Source organism: Cherax quadricarinatus, chromosome 35, assembly GCF_038502225.1.
Source record: "Cherax quadricarinatus isolate ZL_2023a chromosome 35, ASM3850222v1, whole genome shotgun sequence".
NCBI lineage: Eukaryota > Metazoa > Arthropoda > Malacostraca > Decapoda > Parastacidae > Cherax > Cherax quadricarinatus.
Genome location: NC_091326.1, coordinates 2307844 through 2328099, shown reverse-complemented (window position 1 = coordinate 2328099; position 20256 = coordinate 2307844). Strand labels below are relative to the sequence as shown.

At 39.8% G+C, this 20256-nt stretch overlaps 1 protein-coding gene across 7 annotated transcripts in view; it reads right to left on the bottom strand.

Annotated features, from left to right (window-relative positions):
- Rgl (Ral guanine nucleotide dissociation stimulator-like) overlaps positions 1–20256 on the bottom strand; it is a 173179-nt gene that overhangs the window by 21937 nt on the left and 130986 nt on the right. For 5 of the 7 annotated variants that reach the window (XM_053785719.2, XM_070091301.1, XM_070091302.1 and 2 more), the window contains 5 exons: positions 8429–8533; positions 6735–7003; positions 4596–4777; positions 4128–4273; positions 2645–2857 (listed from right to left, as the gene is read on the bottom strand). In XM_053785719.2, the coding sequence (XP_053641694.1) occupies positions 2645–2857; positions 4128–4273; positions 4596–4777; positions 6735–7003; positions 8429–8533 (915 nt within the window). Of the gene's footprint in view, positions 1–2644; positions 2858–4127; positions 4274–4595; positions 4778–6734; positions 7004–8428; positions 8534–9310; positions 9431–13530; positions 14090–20256 lie in introns of those variants that run through there. The other 2 variants (XM_053785717.2, XM_053785716.2) reach the window with 2 other exon arrangements.

Genomic DNA, 20256 nt, shown 5'->3' with positions numbered 1-20256 from the left:
CAGTCTGGACGATTCCAGGCATACATCCGATACATTTCGTATTATTCCAGCGTTCTTAGTGCTTGTAACTGCTAAATAAGCCACCATGGGCCCGAAGAAAGCTTTAGTGAAAACCCTGTGGTAAAAAGAGTGAGAAATACTATCGAATTAAAGGAGATAATCGCAAAGTACGAAAGTGGAGTGTGTGTCTCCGAGTTGGCCAGGTTATACAACAAACCCCATTCAACCATCACTACTATCTTGGCCAACAAAAAGGCAATCAAGGAAGCTGTTGTTGCAAAAGATGCAAGTATGCTTACAAAACAGAGATCGCAAATACTTGAAGATGTGGAGAGACTGTTGGTGTGGATCAACGAGAAACAATTACATGTATCAGGAGATAGTGTTTCTCAGTCAATAATATGTGAAAAGGCAAGGCAGTTGCATGCGGATCTCATTAAGAAAATTCCTCCAAATAGTGCTCATACTGATGAGTTTAAGGCCAGCAAAGGCTGGTTTGAGAGATTTAAGACTTAGTGGCATACACAGTGTGATAAGGCATGGTGAGGCTGCCAGTTCTGACAAAAAAGCATCTGAAAAATCTGTGCAGGACTTTAAAAGGTACATAGAGGCTGAAAAATTAAAACCCCAACAAGTGTTCAACTGTGACAGAACAGGCCTGTTTTGAAAGAAAATGCCAAAGAGGACCTACATTACTCAGGAGGAAAAGGCACTCCCAGGACACAAGCCTATGAAGACAGGCTAACTCTCATGTTTTGTAGAAATGCTAGTGGGGGTTGCAAAGTGAAGCCTTTACTAGTATATCACTCTGAAACTCCCCGTGTGATCAAGAAAAACAATGTCGTCAAGACTAAATTGTGTGAGATGGGGAGAGCAAACAGTAAGGCATGGGTCACTAGGGACATTTTCCTTGACTGGTTCTATGACGTGTTTGGCCCCACTGTGCAAAAATACCTCCTGGAAAATAAATTGGACCTCAGGTGCCTCCTGGTAATGGACAGTGCTCCTGCTCATCTTCACGACTTGCAAGAGCTTCAGCAAAGTGAAGTTTTTGCCTCCTAATACCACTCCTCTTCTCCAGCCTATGGACCAGCAGGTCATTTCAAACTTCAAAAAACTGTACACCAAAGCAATGTTTCAAAAGTGCTTTGAAGTGACCTCAGACACTGAATTGACCCTAAGAGAGTTTTGGAAAGATCACTTCAGTATCCTCGGTTGCATAAACCTTATAGGCAAGGCTTGGGAGGGAGTGACTTGCAGGACTTTGAACTCTGCTTGGAGAAAATTGTGGCCAGAATGTGTACAAGAGGGATTTTGAAGGGTTTGGGGCTAACCCTGAAGGGCCTATGTCAGTTGAGGACTCAACTGTGGCATTGGGGAAGTCCATGGGGTTGGAGGTTAGTGGCGAGGATGTGGAAGAGTTGGTGGAGGACGACGATGAAGAGCTAACCACTACAGAGCTGCAAGAGCTTCAGGTGCAACAGCAACAGATCACAGCTCAGGAATGTGCTTCAGAGGTGAAGGAAGAGAGAGTGAGGAAGTTGCCTTTGTCAAAGATTAAGGACATTTCTGCAAAGTGGGTTGAAGTGCAAACCTTTATGAATGAAAATTATCCTGATTCAGCTGTTGCAAGCCGTATTGGCAATGTGTACAATGACGCTCGTGTTCCATTTTAGGGAAATCTTAAAGAGACACCAAAAACGGAGCGCTCTGGACAGATATTTTGTGCGACAGGGGTCCATTGGCTCTCAAGCTGGTCCTAATGGCATTAAAAACCAAGAAGGGAAGTAACCCCAGAAAAGGACTTGTTACCTGAAGTCTTTATGGAAGGGGATTTCCCTTCCAAACAATAATACACCTACATCCTCTCCCCTCCTCCCATCTCATCACTCAATAAGTCCACAATAAAGGTAAGTGTCATTACAGTATTGTTTATTGTGCATGTCTCATTGTTTTCTGTGTAGAGAAATGTATATTTCATGTAAAAAAAATTATTTTGTTTAATACTTTTGGGTGTCTGGAATGGATTAATTGGATTGCCATTATTTCTTACGGGCAAAATTAATTCGGTTAACGTCCAAATCGGTTAAAGGCGAGCTCTCTGGAATGGATTAGTGGCATTACCCAAGGGTCCACTGTATATGTTTAAACTATGTACACTTTTAGGTTACTCGATGTTCATACATACATATACTAGACTACTGTACAATAATGTATAAGCACATATGTTGGACTTACGAACGACCGCTCAGAAGCGAACCTGTTTGTAAGTAGGGAGACTGTACAGTAAACAAACCATACCATGGGTGGGATTAGAACTCGCGATCAGTCTCTCGAAACTCTTAGACCATCGTGTTAGCCACTGGACCAGCTAGCTTCAATAAGATTCATCCATGCTTGCAGGAGATTTGTCTGTAAAAACTTGCATTTGTGGTCACAGTGGTGCCTATGTTAACTTTCCTAGTTGGATGAATCTTGGTGAAGTTAGCTGGCCCAGTGGCTAACATGACAGTCTGAAGTTTTGAGACTCTGATCGCAGGTTCTAATCCCACCTGTGGTACGGTTTGTTTGCAATTGTGTCATTATGATTTCGTGAGTCAGACTGTACAGTGTTTGGTTCACTATTTCTACTGTGTGATTATACCTGAGCAATATCGATCCACTTGACAATAAGCCTCGCACGTTGAGAAGGCTTAAGCTCTGTGTCCACAAGGATGGTAGACTGGACACGGAAGCTTACAGCATTAAACTGATCAACTGTAGCTGTTACAGTTGCTGCTGTATCTCCACGACCACGATCTCTCCGTGACCAAACAGAGCCTAAGCACTGATGAGCTATTACTCCCTTAAAGAGAACCTGAAAAGTTATAATGTTAATTAATGGGTAAATTTATGAAAATTTTTATAATAAATGAGGAATAAAGAGACTGCCAGTCTATATTTTATTATTGTTTAATACAAGCAAGTAAAATGCTGTTTATCCAAACCAAATACGTATTATGGATAATATTTAGGTTAATACTTTTCTAATACAGATCATTCATTATCTGGCTATTAGTTACTCACCATCCAACATTATACAGTGGACCCCCGGTTAACGATATTTTTTCACTCCAGAAGTATGTTCAGGTGCCAGTACTGACCGAATTTGTTCCCATAAGGAATATTGTGAAGTAGATTAATCCATTTCAGACCCCCAAACATACACATACAAACGCACTTACATGAATACACTTACATAATTGGTCGCATTCGGAGGTGATCGTTATGCGGGGGTCCACTGTACTCTTGTCTTGCTAATGAAAAGCACCTGAACAGATAAATGCACAAATGTACAACTAAGAACACAGGTAGTAGGTTGGTAGACAGCAACCGCCCAGGGAGGTACTACCGTCCTGCCAAGCGAGTGTAAAACGAAAGCCTGTAATTGTTTTACATGATGGTAGGATTGCTGGTGTCCTTTTTTCTGTCTCATGAACATGCAAGATTTCAGGTATGTCTCGCTACTTCTACTTACACTTAGGTCACACTACACATACATATACAAGCATATATGTACACACCCCTCTGGGTTTTCTTCTATTTTCTTTCTAGTTATTATTCTTGTTTATTTCCTCTTATCTCCATGGGGAAGTGGAACAGAATTCTTCCTCCGTAAGCCATGCGTGTTGTAGGAGGCGACTAATGCCGGGAGCAAGGGGCTAGTAACCTCTTCTCCTGTATATATTACTAAATGTAAAAGGGGAAACTTTCGTTTTTCCTTTTGGGCCACCCTGCCTCGGTGGGATATGGCCAGTGTGTTGAAAGAAAGTACAATGAAGGACTATAAAAACCAATGTGGTTATCTGCTGTTACTTAACATTTGGCACACCCTCCCAAAGGCACTGGATTATCAATAATCCCTCTAGGAAGGTGCCTTAATGCTGGCAAAGGGTTCTCAATTCAAGGAACTGAAATTATCCTTCTCATTCTTGGACTGAACCTGAATGCCTCGCATTTCCCAGGCACTATATGGCCAATACAGGTTTAATGCTTACCTCTGATGAAACAAAGTATCAATGATCTACTGTATTTATGTTTAAAGAAATACATAGTACTTTTAAGTTAGCAGCAACCATTACACTTACTGTGTCCATTCGAGTTAGCTGCTGAGCAAAGGTAGATTCTGGTATATCAAGAAACTCGTAAGGCTGATGGTTTCCATTGCTCATTGGTGAAGAGCAGTGTATACGCATTTCCTCACAAGACAAAATCCTTTCTAGCATTGGTGAACCTGTAAATTTTTGGAAAATGTCAGCTGCATATGGTACAGTACTGAAGATGGAAAACACTGGATATAATAAAATTTATGGAAGAAATCACAAAATGCACGATTGCAAATATAAAAGAATACCACATTGAAAATAGGAAATAAAACTCAAGTGCTTTCATGTGTTTACACATACACATCTTCTGAAGATAGGTGTGTAAGCACATGAAAGTGCACAGCTTTTATTTCCTATTTTCACCGTGGTATTTTTTTTTAATAAACTGTATTTACACTGTTGTACTGTATACAAGACTGGAATGATACATGAATCAATACTAATACTAACTCTTTAGGTCTTCCTCTCTCCTCATTTTCTCCAACTTGTAGCCAACCTTTATGTTTAAATCTGTATCTGGGAGATAAGTCTTGGTGAATTCCCATAGCTGCTGAAGACAGGCAAAGGATGGAGGATCTCTGAAGTCCTCGGGATAAGCATCTAGCCATACCTGAAGTGTTAATCTCAGAGCCCTACAAAATAAGAAAAGTGCAAATATATATCAAACTTGTCTCTGGTGTACTTGGCACTGAAACACAGTACAGATTACAATGATGCTAAATAATTTTGGTCAGGAAATAATTTTCTTTTACTGCATTGGCCACTTCCTATCCAGATAAGGTGAACCAAGGAATAATACCTTTAAAAATTTAGGTCATCATAACCTCTTGCAAAAATATACAATATTTTTTTTAAATGTACATTTTATATTCCATATAAAAAAATTTACTGAAGAGGTTCAAAACTAAGTTTGTTTGGGGATCTTAACCCCTTCAGGGTCCAAGGCCCAAATCTGAAGTGGTGCCCCAGTGTCCAAGAATTTAAAAAAAAAAAATTGTTATTTTTTCTTATGAAATGGTAGAGATTCTTTTTGTGAAGGTAATAAAACAAAAAGTACAAAATTTGAGATCTTTAAACTTAATGTAGTTAGCCTTATTGGAAGTTAAACGACATTATTTGGCTTTTTTCAGATTGTTTAACTTTGATATCAAGATGAAAAGATATACTAAAAAATTTTAAACAAGGGTTATATTTTAAACAAATATAATAAAATATTCTGAAATAATTAACAATAAGAAAATGTGGTAAATTTAAAAATTATGTAATGAATTTGGATTATACTACATCCATATTTCTTGTTCAGATTAATTTTATCTAAATCCTTTCACAAATAACTTATTTCAATGTTCAATACAATTTGCACACCAATGCTCAGTTACCACTTACCCCACTGCATGTTAGGCATTCACCTCACAATATGCCATGGTCATTACTTTATACAGTGCTGTATATTCAGCATGATATAAAGCCATGCTCCAAAATCTTAAGGGGGTTAGGTTCATGAAGGTAATGTGAATCCGAACCATGGATAACAGAAAATTTAATGTTTTTTTTTCTTGGGCTATATCTTTAAATAGTGCTCTCATATGCTTAATATTGACATAAGAAAGCATAAGCACTTTTCAACGTAATCACACGATTATTTTTAAATTAAGATATCACGTGCCATGCAAAAAATACAACAGGTACCAAGAACAAAATTAAATGAAAACTGAAATGGCCTTCAGTAAAAAAAAAAAGTTAAATGAATCACATGGATTATGAAGCATGTGAATTACACAGTCTGACTATATATATGTACTGTATAAACTCAAAATTCTTTTATCATATTGTCAAGAGCCCATGGATTATCTATGCTTCCCTGACCATGAGCAGCTGCTCTCTCCATTGGATAATTATAATCTATAATGATCATACCCAACATGAAACAGACAGATGCCTGCTAAATGTTTAGCCCTTGGGCAAGACTGCCAGTCTTTTCTTTGTTTCAATACTTGCAAGATGATAGATAAATCTTGCAAAACTTTCTAATGTTCAGTAGTATGCATTTTTTTTTTTTTTATTAACATGTCGGCTGTTTCACACCAAGGTAGGGTGGCCCGAAAAAAGAAAAACTTTCACCATCATTCACTCCGTCACTGTCTTGCCAGAGACGTGCTTACACTGCAGTTATAAAACTGCAACATTAACACCCCTCCTTCAGAGTGCAGACACTGTACTTCCCATCTCCAGGACTCAAATCCGGCCTATCGGTACATCTCCACTGCCTTCAGCCTTCTCCTTGTTGCAACATTCACCACCCATGCTCGCACCCACATAAAGAGCGTTGGTATAACTATATTCTCATACATTCCCCTCTGTATTTTATAACAGTTCTTATAATTTAAGAGGCCTGGTCTGAGATTGGGATGTGGGAACCACAATCCTTGGAATCATTAGCAGATAACAGATCAGTGCCTAATCAGTCTGACTATGCATCATACACATCACCCAGTGTCACAATTTTGCTCCTAATGTAGTTAAAATTATTGAAAGATACCAAAGACAGTGATTAGTGAACAAGAAAACTTTAAAACATTTTTAACTTACTTTTTATGGTCCTCTCGAAGATGTGACGGAACATTAATTTTATTACTACTTGAAGTTAGGGCTAGGTAGCGATCAAGGATGAGGTTCAAGACTTGTCTAGTTGAGGAGAAGGTGCGGTATGTAGCAAGGAACACATTAACAAAGGTGGATTCCAATTCTCCAGAATCTGAGGCCAAAGATTCTATTAATTTCTCAAGAGTACCAGCTTTCAGGAACCGCACACGCACAGTTTCCCACTCCAAGTGAGAGATTTCATCATCATCAGATTCCTGTCATAATAAACTTTCATTATATTATTTATATATATAAACTGTCGGTATACAAATATTCATTGCAATTAACTTACAACCCCTTTCACTACCATCTTTTCTAACTTCACAAACTAACATTTTAATTGTTTTGCGGTTGTAATGCTTACTATGGAATAAAATATAATTGTATAACCTCTCACTGCAGTATTACTACAGTGATATCTCAAATGCACAATATGAAAATGTCTGCACCCTGCACTGTTACAGTGAGAATTATGTGGGTAAAAATTTCTAACCTTCACAATATTTAAATTCAAATTCTTTATTTCAGCATGATACAATGTTTGTACAGAAATGGGTGATATTTAGGTGTGCATTCAGAAAGCCCTTAGCATTGCAGAGCATTTCGAGCAAAACTTTAAGCGTGTATGTATACATGTACAGTACATGTATACGTATTTGTGCATGCATTTATCACATTGTATAAATACTGAATTAATGTCTTGCTCTATATCTCTCCTATTTGTGGGTTATTTATGCATCTACCAAATGCTATCCATCACCTGTAATATTCCCTGCTTGATATCATTCTACACTTAATTCTACAAGCTAATTGTCTCCACTCTCCTTCGTTACATATACAATTACAATTTGCAACAAAAATATAAACCAATTACTGGGGTTCCTTGGAGCCAATGAAGGACATTGCAATCATTCTCTGCATAACTATATTAAATGCTAGGTTCTGTTTACTTATCTAGCTATTGCTCTGATTCTGTAGTTTGTCAAAGCTCAAGGGGATCACGTGAGGTTTTGCTTATTCTCCATCACCATAGAAAAGTTTACTGAAGTTATGTAAACTAGATATATTTCAGTCACTGCATTATCTGAAAAAGGTACATATTCCCATATCCCTTAAGCTCAACCCCATCTACCTCAATGCAAACAAAAGGAATAATAGAATGTAGATTACGTTTCTAATGCAATTAAGTATCAGCATCGAAGACTTCAAGCCAATCAGAAAAGGCATTCACAAGTAATGTCATAAAAACTGTATCTCAATTTGACTCACGAAATCGTAATGACACGATTGCCCAGTGGCTAATGCGACGGTCTGGAGTTTTGAGGCTCTCTGACCGCGGGCTCAAACCCGACCTGTGGTATGGTTTGTATCTCAATTTCTTTAACAAATATAAAATTAGCACCTAGTCAGTCTATAACCAATTAAACTTTTCATTAATATACTTCAGTTTCAAAGTTTAAAGCCAAACAGAAAGGGCATTCTCTAGTTATCTCAGAGATCAATATCCCAAAATACACCATTTAATCAACTCGCATTATCCCACTTTTTTTTTTAAATAAGATTTGAATAGTGTTGCTAAAATTTGCATTGCAAGTTTAATACATAACTATTTTCGGAAGGCCTGTGTTGTTTTAAGTTACCTGTGTGATACTCCTGGAGGGATGGTGGTATCGAACCTTCTTCAGGTAGACAGTGTAGATAGCGCCTTCACATTTTTCCTCACCCCATAGTCGCCACGTCGGCGCCTGTAAATAAACAATGGTAATGTAAAGTTAATTTTTTACACGGTACAATTTCGTCTAAAGTAAACTTTGACTATTTCAAGACTCAGCCCTATCCAATAAGAACAAAAGAAAAGAACACGAGGAGCACTATAGTACTGGCCCATGCTAGACAGGTCCTTCTAATGTACACTACCAATCCCCAAGGTGCAGTCCAAATCAGTGTACTAACAACCTGGTTACTGCTAGGGGCACAACAATGTCATGCCCAGTCCGGGAATGAACCTGAACTGGTAAAGATGAATGCTCCACCAGGTTGGTTAATGGGGCTTAAAGCCTTCTGACAACTCGAAAAGTCACTAAGGCTGCATATCTCCTGTTCACCAGCCAAGAATACTTTAATGTTAAAATAAGGTTTTAAGTAAACTCTCACTAGATAGAACAGTACACAAAGACATACACCTCTTGGTTTACTTATTCCGATGCGCTCCACCGAGCTGGGTAATTAACATGAATATGTAAATTCCTAAAGCAAACTCAGTGTGTATGTGAATGTTGAGATTTACAAAAGTCAAATTACAAAGAGCTAATATCCATTTTACAAGGTAAATGTTTCATATATAAAATTGCGAATGACTGCTTCCTTTTTAGTTTTTTACGTGTCAAATAAAAAGCATTATTTACACAATTAAAATATAATTAATAATTATGATTATATTCATGGGGAAAGCGCTATCGACTACACGAGGATTATTAAGGCTGCATGCAACATGCACAGTTCACACCACTAGATAAAGATACCTTATTCCCTAAAAGATGGATTAAAGTAAACTCGGCGTACACAGCCGACAACCTCTCTTGTTGCCCCACCAGCAAGTGATGGCGGCAGTGCACTGAACAAGCCATCAAAATTCACAGCTCCCTTATCCCACACTACAAACACAGACGCACGCACGCGCGCGCGTCTCGGGGTCACAGTCCAAGGTAAAGTGTCCCCACCTGGTCTTTACATTAGCCACCTTCATCGACCCCACCATCGCTCCCTCCCTCCAAAAATTCACTTATCCTTACTGTTTTCTTACATACACCAGTATGCTAGAAAACAGTTACCCATCAACAACGATTTACCAAAATCACTAACCAACTTGAACGATTATCAACTAAAATCATCCTCCATCATTAATAATCTTATTAACTTTACCACTAACCCCCCAAAAATCAATCACAATAGCCATCTATCACCATCAGTATACCAGCCCCACATAGTAGCCCTCATTCCCAAGGCCTTGGAGCTGCCTTCCTTTCCTCTGATCAAACGATTGCCGCCTATTTCCCAGGCGCTGTATGACCTCTACGAGTTTAACTTTGTGCTTCATTATTAATATATTAATGAAAATAAACCAAAAGCTAATATTAAAGGAATAATATTATTGCCAAACGTTGTATAACCCATGAGGCTTAGTGCTTACTTTTTAATTTTTAATGTTTCGCATAATGCTTGTATCTTAAGGGGTAATCGAAAGAAACAAACTGGTACATTTGCCCTGGTCTTTAATGATATGAGAGAACATGAGTCTGCAGCTCCGTATGACTCGCATACTTGAGAGCCAAGTGTGAACTGATCCTAAGGCCTATCGGCCACAGATCTCGGAGGAGTCAGGCACACCGCACATACACACATGCCAGAGGGCCTATGATGCGACTCAGAGCTCTATATGGCTAACAATTATAACCGCTGCAGACAGTTCGTCAGTGAAAGATAGGTCATACCCGGTATGACCCACTTCCACTGGGGAATCCCGCTTACCAGTGACTATGCCCTCGTCTGCTACCCGTGCCTTTTCCACCCGACGCCGGTATACAAGCCCCAATCTTCATGCCTGTGCTACAGAATCTTCACGATTATGGTGCTCTTCACACCAACTCCAAGGCTGAGGGACTGATTACCTCATCTTCTGTATATAGTTCTTGTCTTCTAATCATGTCTTTGAATTTGTAATGATAAAGCCACTGGACGGCGAAACGTTACAATAAAGATACTCAGATGTTGCACGTGTGTCTAATTTTCATCTACAGACCTAAGATGAGACCTATTACAAGTACTAGACAAAAACAAGTATTAACGCTGGCATAAAAAGATGGTGTTAACTAATTTAATATCACACTTCATGTGAGATATCTTTAATGATACGAGAAAATGAGCGCTACACCATGTAACTAGATTGTGTGAGCAAACTTTGAACTCATCCTACGGCCTCGAAGCTGGGAGGCATTAGGCATACATCACCTGTGTCAATGGGTTTATGGCGTTAATGTCACCAAGAGTATAAGACTAACCATTAAAAGTCACTGACAATATTTTTTATTCACTGGGAAGCGCTAAACCCGTAGGGATCATACAGCGCCTGTGCAATGGGAAGTAATCAGGTTTGAACCCAAGAAGGGGAACATAGCTCTAATTTCTCTGATGTCAATGAAGGGGGGCTTGATCCATGTTGAAGGTGCAGTGGTGAAGGCAGCACATTCTCGCACTGTTAGTGATAAGTGCTCAAAATTGAATGTTGACTGAATTTTCTCGACTACCTTGTTGTCGAACTTGTCGATGCCGCCTTTTAATTTGCCTATCTGTAATTAAATATACATTTGAATAAGGAGAAATTTGCCTGATTTTTAAGGTGCCCAAATTTCCATTAACTTACAGTATAACTAACATTTGCTAGTCTTTTATTTTCATATGGCAAATTAAATCAATTAACCCCACTTCAAACAAATAACCACTGGATTATCAAAGAATCTGCCTTGAAAATGTTTAATTTCGTAGTCCATGGAGGGTTGCCGCTTCCTCAGAACCCCGTTCCCTCCGGCCGCATCATTCCCTATATATGCAATGAGTTGCATGGCAGGGCAGTTTGGTACAACCTGGCGGCAGCAATGTTGCCACAACTTGCTGACCCTTGTTTCCCCACACTGCCTACCCTGGTGCAAACCATCAGCGCAATGATGCTGATGTTCTGCCTTTTCGCGTAGTTGTCACACGTAGCACAAAAAGTTTGCCTCATCACTACACTATACCCGCATTAGGGTAATAATGGAAGAACACTGGAAGACCCTAACCTTATATGAATTCTAAAGTTAAGATATCAGATATCTCCATCATTTTGATATGTTGCATAAGTGTCTCAATCTTCGACAGCGGGGAGGGAGGTCATCATAAGCACTTGTCTGTTTCTAAGCTGCACCAATAATCAACTTGTACTGCTCCTTTTGCAACACTTAAGAACTGAAGCCTTTATCTGATAAAAGAGCACTAACCTATTATCAGTCACAAATTGGTCAATATCACCAGAAAAAGTATATCGAGTGCGTAACTGGTTTCTGCCGACATTCCTTGTAATAGATACCATCTAGAGATGTACATTATGGCCGCTTGTTTCAAGCTCTTACCGGTATCGGAGTTTAGAGAAACTATTCTCACAGAGCTCTCTAAATAAATCAGAAAATGTAACAAAAAATCACATTATCAAGGTCCTTAAGAATTTTAAAAAATGCATATGGAGAACACTGCAATTACTGTCCTGGAACTTTATGAAGAGTTTCGTTAGCTCCTTGAAGGAGGGCGAGATAACTTTAGCTCTTCCATCCCTTTAGGATGTGCTTACAATAATGGTCTATGGTATCAACTTAAAGCTACTCAAGGCCCACTTATTAAAAGCCAATGACTTGTGAAACGTTTATATTAAGACTCGAAGGTGTTACACCTGTGTCTTATAAAAACTAATACATTAATTTTTAAATACCTATATTACTATGAAGTACTGATATATGAAGATAGCCTGTTGTAGAGGCGAAAGTGTCAAAACCTTTCTTATATCTGAAATTAGTCTACCACAAACAAACTGTGTGTACATATATACAATTTCTTGTTACAAAGGATTATCTGCACTCCTTGTTTTTATTGTGATACCTAGTGACGGGAGACTGACAAGTGTTTACGCTAGGCTCCCACGCACAAAGATGTAATGTTTACATTTTGATCCATGGTGTTCCCCTACCTGGGTTCAAATGCAGCCACACAGTGACCATGCTAAATAACACCACCTCACAATCTAATGATTAAAGGTATATAATATCGACAAGTTGATGAATAAGTCGAATAGGTAAAACTGGTCAATTAGCAAGAACTCTTAAATTTTTCTCTTATACGTTTAAAGATGTATACTTTTTCATTTATGTTCATGTAAAAATAAATTTGTACCAAAAGAACCTTAAAAAACTTACCCAACCTTATTATAACAAGCGCAATTTAATTTATCCTAATCCAACTAATATATTTTAGATACGTTTACAATAATTTAATTGACCAGTTTTACCTATTCGGCACATTATTTAATTATAATAAAGCCTTCTATAGTTGAACCAGTAGTAGTAGAAGAAGTAGTAGTAGGTGGGTCAGACATTTAGCAATCGAGTTGCAAAACATCCTCTAATTTCTTACAAAGACACTAGAGGTCAATCTCTGGTCCAGTTTATGGGCCTTACCTACTTCCATTAAGCTACCCAAATGCTGAATAAGACATACATATGTCGGTATTATACACTTTTAGGCTGACTGACCACTTATAAAGACAGGGACTGATTATCTAAAGATTACTTCTCCTTTGCCTCCGATGTCATAATTACCTGTATTCAGCTCACAAAATCTGCTACATAGGTGACACGTTTCGACAATAAAGACATCTAAGTGTTGCACATGCGTCTTAAATCAAAGAGTAACCACAACAAAATGTATATGGCGATTTTTAACCTAAAACTTTTTTTTTATTATCTTTTAGGCGAAGGTGGAAGTGAGTTTTATTCAGATTCATTACGCAAGTTTAGATTTTTGACAACCGTCTTACATTGTAGCATGTGAGCAAATTAATCTGGTCAAACAATGACTTATGTTAACACTGCTCACAATAATAATCTTACAAGCTCCTTTTAATAAACGAATGATAAAATTTTTGTACTAGCTAACTTACCTTGTAATTTATCGAACCGAATCTCCAACCAGTTATATGCACCATTTGTGATTGTTTCAGCTTGTCTGAGAGCTGGGATCATCAAGTCTCCATTTCTTCACAGACAAATTATACTAGTTTTGATTAAGCAGTCATTAGCTGGGTATACGACTTAAAATTAACATCACAATGTAGAATTCGTTACCATAATTATGTCATCACCATACAAGTGTCGACAGACTTTATAAGTCGTAGTATGACTAGTAACAAGTGGTCGTAGTGGCTCATACATTATCTAGTGGGCCGAGTTCACCAGATACTGCACAAACACACCCAGCCATGCACACTCGCAAGATAAAACTAATGACTAGAAGCTCAGCATAGCAGTTCCACATCACTTTGGTCCTGGTATGAAACACAAAATATAATCTACCAGCAGAACACAGTAATGGCTTAACACGTGGATTCCATCAACACAGTAAACTAAGTTGATAAGCACAGGTGGTAGATGGGTAGGTCAGAGAGCGACGGACAGCATGGAGAGCACACATACTCCCCCATGCACAGCGCTGGGACAACTGAGGGGAGGTAGCTGCTGGGCCTGGCCAGGCTGGCTGGCCTGGGCCGCCCCCTGGCCACAGCTAGGGAGGGGAAGCTAACATTAACACAGCTGCTGTTTCAACCACAGGAAAATGTTACTGCTTACCCACGTCACCCAGCATCAGCATAGCTTGCCCGGGATATGACTCACTACACAGACCTGTGTCACTCAACGTTTCTAAGTAAGCGACCCTTATTCAAACAAGTTTAACATGCTTTAGGTTTAAGCGCTTTCTGAGAGTACTATAGCAATAATTAATAAGTTTTACTGAAAGTTACATTAAGCCTTTAATACGCATAAACACATAACGTTTACTGCAGGTAAATTACAACACAAGTCGCCTTATTGCAAGGATTTTCTGCACTAGCGGGAAAGAGGGGGACGGGAGATAGGAACGAGGCAGACATGAGTCATCATACATCAATACTAACCCCCTCCCCCCCCAAAAAAAAAGACTAAACCTTTTTTTTAAGGAATTATTAGCTCCGTTTCCCTTCTTCCTTCCTTCATCCCCCCCCCCTTCCCGTCTCTCTCGACAAGCTCGACAGCTTTGCACAAGGCCCTCCGTGAAACTAGCAAGAAGTCTTAAAACGTTGTAATTTTTTATTTTTTTTTCAGATATGGTAAACACGAGGAAATTAAATCTTCATCAGAGTACAAAACAAATTCTGGCCACAAAATAGAGCGAAACACCAACGTCAAAGACTTGGGAGTGATCATGTCGGAGGATCTCACCTTCAAGGACCATAACATTGTATCAATCGCATCTGCTTGAAAAATGACAGGATGGATGAGAACCTTCAAAACTAGGGAGGCCAAGCCCATGATGACACTCTTCAGGTCACTTGTTCTATCTAGGCTGGAATATTGCTGCACACTAACACCACCTTTCAAGGCAGGTGAAATTGCTGACCTAGAAAATGTACAGAGAACCTTCACGGCGCGCATAACGGAGATAAAACACCTCAATTACTGGGAGCGCTTGAGGTTCCTAAACCTGTATTCCCTGGAACGCAGGCGGGAGAGATACATGATTATATACACCTGGAAAATCCTAGAGGGACTAGTACCGAACTTGCACACGAAAATCACTCACTACGAAAGCAAAAGACTTGGCAGACGATGCAACATCCCCCCAATGAAAAGCAGGGGTGTCACTAGCACGTTAAGAGACCATACAATAAATGTCAGGGGCCCGAGACTGTTCAACTGCCTCCCAGCATACATAAGGGGGATTACCAACAGACCCCTGGCAGTCTTCAAGCTGGCACTGGACAAGCACCTAAAGTCGGTTCCTGACCAGCCGGGCTGTGGCTCGTACGTTGGTTTGCGTGCAGCCAGCAGCAACAGCCTGGTTGATCAGGCTCTGATCCACCAGGAGGCCTGGTCACAGACCGGGCCGCGGGGGCGTTGACCCCCGGAACTCTCTCCAGGTAAGCTGTAAAGACTGATGAGCAAGTCACAATACCGTGACTGGAACAATTAAAAAAATACAAGTAGTCCTACTGCAATATTTTTTTTTTTATGTTCCAATGTGATCCTCTTGAGGGAAGCGTATGGAATGGAGATACCCAGGTAATCCCTCTTAAGATGCAAGTTCTACTACTACTAGCCTCCTCTTGATATTTTCCTCCTCTCACCTATCTTTTTTTCCTCTTACTCCCCCCCCCCCTCTCTTTACCGTCATGTCTTCTCGTTTTCTCCCCATTTTCATGACCATGATGGTTCAGGAAAAACGGAAAAGTCGTCAATAATTTTCTCTCCAATATGTGAGTTTCTGAGTGAAGATTGATGAACTGTCATATGGTATTTTTTCCAGCTTCTTTTCTACAATCTTAAAAAGTGTTACAAACACCATAAATAAGCAAGATGAAATAAAGATAATCTTTATTTTTTATTGAGGAAGAATAACAGCTGAAATTTTTAGTTTACGTAAAAATATAAGAATGAAGAAACAATGCAGCATACTTGGCAGTTCTATAGTCTTATACTCTTATGTAAACTAAAAAAAATTGTGTTAGTTTTCCTGTAAAATGGATCATAGTTATTTGTTCTTACATACTTGTGATTGTCTTAATCCCCTTTTAAGATGGCACAACAGAAGCAGGAAGACCATATAACAAATCACGTTTTGGTTCTTCGAATTCTAAACACTGTAAAAATCTTTCGTTGGTCAATGTATGCAGGGGATGAGATGAAAAACTCAAAGCCACCTTCCTGAATGCAGGCAGCTTTGGACCAAAACGTCTAGCTTAGCTGGGAGCCAAAGTACTGGACCAGTGGGGTACGGTGAACAGAGTACCGCGTATTAACCATTAAACGGTCCAAACAAATCGACGTTCAAATTCGTAGTGCTACAAAAGTAGATCTACTTTTTTTAACATATTTTCAAACGTAACAAAAAAAACGTAGATAAAAGTTTCTTTTACACGTTTTCAAATGTAAAACAAAAAAGAAGATCTACATTTTTTTACATACTTTCAGATGTTGAAAAAACGTATATATACGTTTGGACCATTTAAGGGTTAAGGTTCATAGGTTCGACCAGTTTTATCTATTCGTGCCGAATAGGTAAAACTGGTCAATTATCAAGAACTCATTTAAAATTAAGCCCTTTACCACTTGTTCCTGGTTACAATATATATATATATATATATATATATATATATATATATATATATATATATATATATATATATATATATATATATAGATAGTATATAAAACGCACATATAGAGAGTGCCAGACAGAGATGGGACCATGGGTGGTGTGGTCGAGGGTACTATTACAGCTCCGCCCCTTCTACTGTCTCCACATTACTCTACTCCCCCTCCCTTGTTTACTACTACACCAAGCGTGCGCATCACAAGTACCCTTTACATACAAGGATTTGAAAGCTACAGAAAACAACATTAAACAAGTCCAGAGAGGTACAAAAATATGTGAATAACATTGAACAAGTCCAGAGAGCTACAAACACATGAATATAACACTGAACAAGTCCAAACAGATTAAAAACTTTATGAAGAGATCAGAAAGTGCCAAAAGCTAAAACATGGCTCACAAAAATGGGCAAAAAATGAGTAACAATGAAATATTGACTCGCTAAATTAACCTGATGTGGTAAGATCAAGAAGCCTATAATAGTTTTAAAACAATAACAGAATTATACTTCATATGGCGAGTCAAATCCGTGGGGGTAGGGAGGTCATTCAATGCCAAGGAGTAGTGGAGACTCGATCCTCCGTCTGGTCAACACAAGCTACTTAGCACCGTCGTATGAACAAGAGGAAACAGAGGAACCATACAATGTCTAACAGCACCTTTCAAGGCAGGTGAAATTGCCGACCTAGAAAATGTACAGAGAACTTTCACGGCGCGCATAACGGAGATAAAACACCTCAATTACTGGGAGCGCTTGAGGTTTCTAAACCTGTATTCCCTGGAACGCAGGAGGGAGAGATACATGATTATATACACCTGGAAAATCCTAGAGGGACTAGTACCGAACTTGCACACGAAAATCACTCACTACGAAAGCAAAAGACTTGGCAGACGATGCACCATCCCCCCAATGAAAAGCAGGGGTGTTACTAGCACGTTAAGAGACCATACAATGAGTGTCAGGGGCCCGAGACTGTTCAACTGCCTCCCAGCACACATAAGGGGGATTACCAACAGACCCCTGGCAGTCTTCAAGCTGGCACTGGACAAGCACCTAAAGTCGGTTCCTGATCAGCCGGGCTGTGGCTCGTACATTGGTTTGCGTGCAGCCAGCAGCAACAGCCTGGTTGATCAGGCGCTGATCCACCAGGAGGCCTGGTCACAGACCGGGCCGCGGGGGCGTTGACCCCCGAAACTCTCTCCAGGTAAACTCCAGGTAAAGGATATGGAGGAATAGAAAAAAAATAGCAGGAAGAACAAGAGACTATAACAAGAAAATGCAATTGGGAGAACAAGATTATAGCAAGAACAAGAAAATACAACTGGGAGAACAAGATTATAGCAAGAACAAGAAAATACAACTGGGAGAACAAGATTACAGCAAGAACAAGAAAATACAACTAGGAGAACAAGACGATAAGAACAAGAAAATATAACTGGGAGAACAAGAGACTACAACTCCCTTCAAGGAGGGAGGGAGTGGGTTTGAGACCGATGAAGGCCTCTTAAATCCAAAGAACTGGAAGTACTCGTACCTTCCTTGGATTAAATCAATTACCTCCCATTCCCCAAGCACTGTGTGACGCCTACTGGCTTAGTGTTTCCCATTAAAATAATAATAAAATAATAATAATAATAATATAATACAAACCCGCAGCCAGAATTTCAATCTGGAAAGCTTAAAAAACACAAGATACTGAAAAAATCAAAAAACTCGTTTTTTAAAGAAAAAGAATTTTCAACCTGGAGGTTATTCCGGGGATCAACGCCCCCGCGGCCCGGTCCATGACCAGGCCTCCCGATGGATCAGGGCCTGATCAACTAGGCTGTTACTGCTGGCCGCACGCAGTCCAACGTACGAGCCACAGCCCGGCTGATCCGGCACTGGCTTTAGGTATCTGTCCAGCTCTCTCTTGAAGGCAGCCAGGGGTTTATTGGCAATTCCTCTAATGCTTGATGGGAGGCTGTTGAACAGTTTTGGGCCCCGGACACTTATGGCGTTTTACCTTAGTGTACCAATGGCGCCCCTACTTTTTATTGGGGGCATTTTGCATCGCCTGCCCAGTCTTTTACTTTCGTAGGGAGTGATTTCTGTGTGCAGATTTGGGACCATTCCTTCCAAGATTTTCCAAGTGTAGATTATGATATATCTCTCCCTCCTGCGTTCCAACGAGTACAAGTCAAGTGCTTCCAAGCGTTCCCAGTAGTTAAGGTGCTTGACAGAACTTATACGTGCAGTAAAGGATCTCTGTACACTCTCTAGATCTGCGATTTCACCTGCTTTGAATGGAGATGTTAATGTACAGCAGTATTCCAGCCTAGAGAGAACAAGTGATTTGAAAAGGATCATCATGGGCTTGGCATCTCTCGTTTTGAAAGTTCTCATTATCCATCCTATCATTTTCTTTGCACGTGCGATCGTGGCACTGTTGTGATCCTTGAAAGTGAGATCCTCAGACATTACTACTCCCAGGTCCCTTACATTATTTTTCCGCTCTATTGTATGGCCGGAGTCAGTAGTATACTCTGTTCTAGTTATTATCTCCTCCAGTTTTCCATAACGGAGTAGTTGGAATTTGTCCTCATTGAACATCATATTGTTTACCGTTGCCCACTGGAAAACTTTGTTTATATCTTCTTGGAGGTTAACCGCGTCCTCAGCAGATGACAGCCTCATGCAGATCCTAGTATCATCCGCAAAGGATGATACGGTGCTGTGGTGTATATCTCTGTCTATGTCTGATATGAGGATAAGGAATAAGATGGGGGCGAGTACTGTGCCTTGTGGAACAGAGCTCTTCACTAAGGCAGCCTCCGATTTAACTCTGTTGACCACTACTCTTTGTGTTCGATTTGTTAGGAAGTTGAAGATCCATCTCCCCACTTTCCCAGTTATTCCTTTAGCACGTTTTTTATGGGCTATTACGCCATGATCGCATTTGTCAAATGCTTTTGCAAAGTCTGTGTATATTACATCTGCATTCTGATTTTCTTCCAGTGCATCCAAGGCCATGTCATAGTGATCCAGTAGTTGTGAGAGGCAGGAGCGACCTGCCCTGAACCCATGTTGCCCTGGATTGTGCAGATTTTGGGAATCCAGGTGATTTGCAATCCTGCTTCTTAGCACTCTTTCAAAGATTTTTATGATGTGGGACGTCAGAGCTATTGGTCTATAGTTTTTAGCTAATGCTTTGCTGCCACCTTTATGGAGTGGGGCTATATCCGTTGTTTTAAGTGACTGTGGAATTTCACCCATGTACAAGCTCCTCCTCCATAGTGTACTTAGGGCACGCGAGAGGGGTTTCTTGCAGTTCTTAATGAAAACAGAGTTCCACGAGTCTGGGCCCGGGGCTGAGTGCATAGGCATGTTGTCAATGGCTTTTTCGAAATCTATCGGAGTTAGGGTAATGTCGGAAATCTGGCATACATTTATGGAGTTTTGAGGCTCATTCATGAAGAAATCATTTGGGTCGTCGATCCT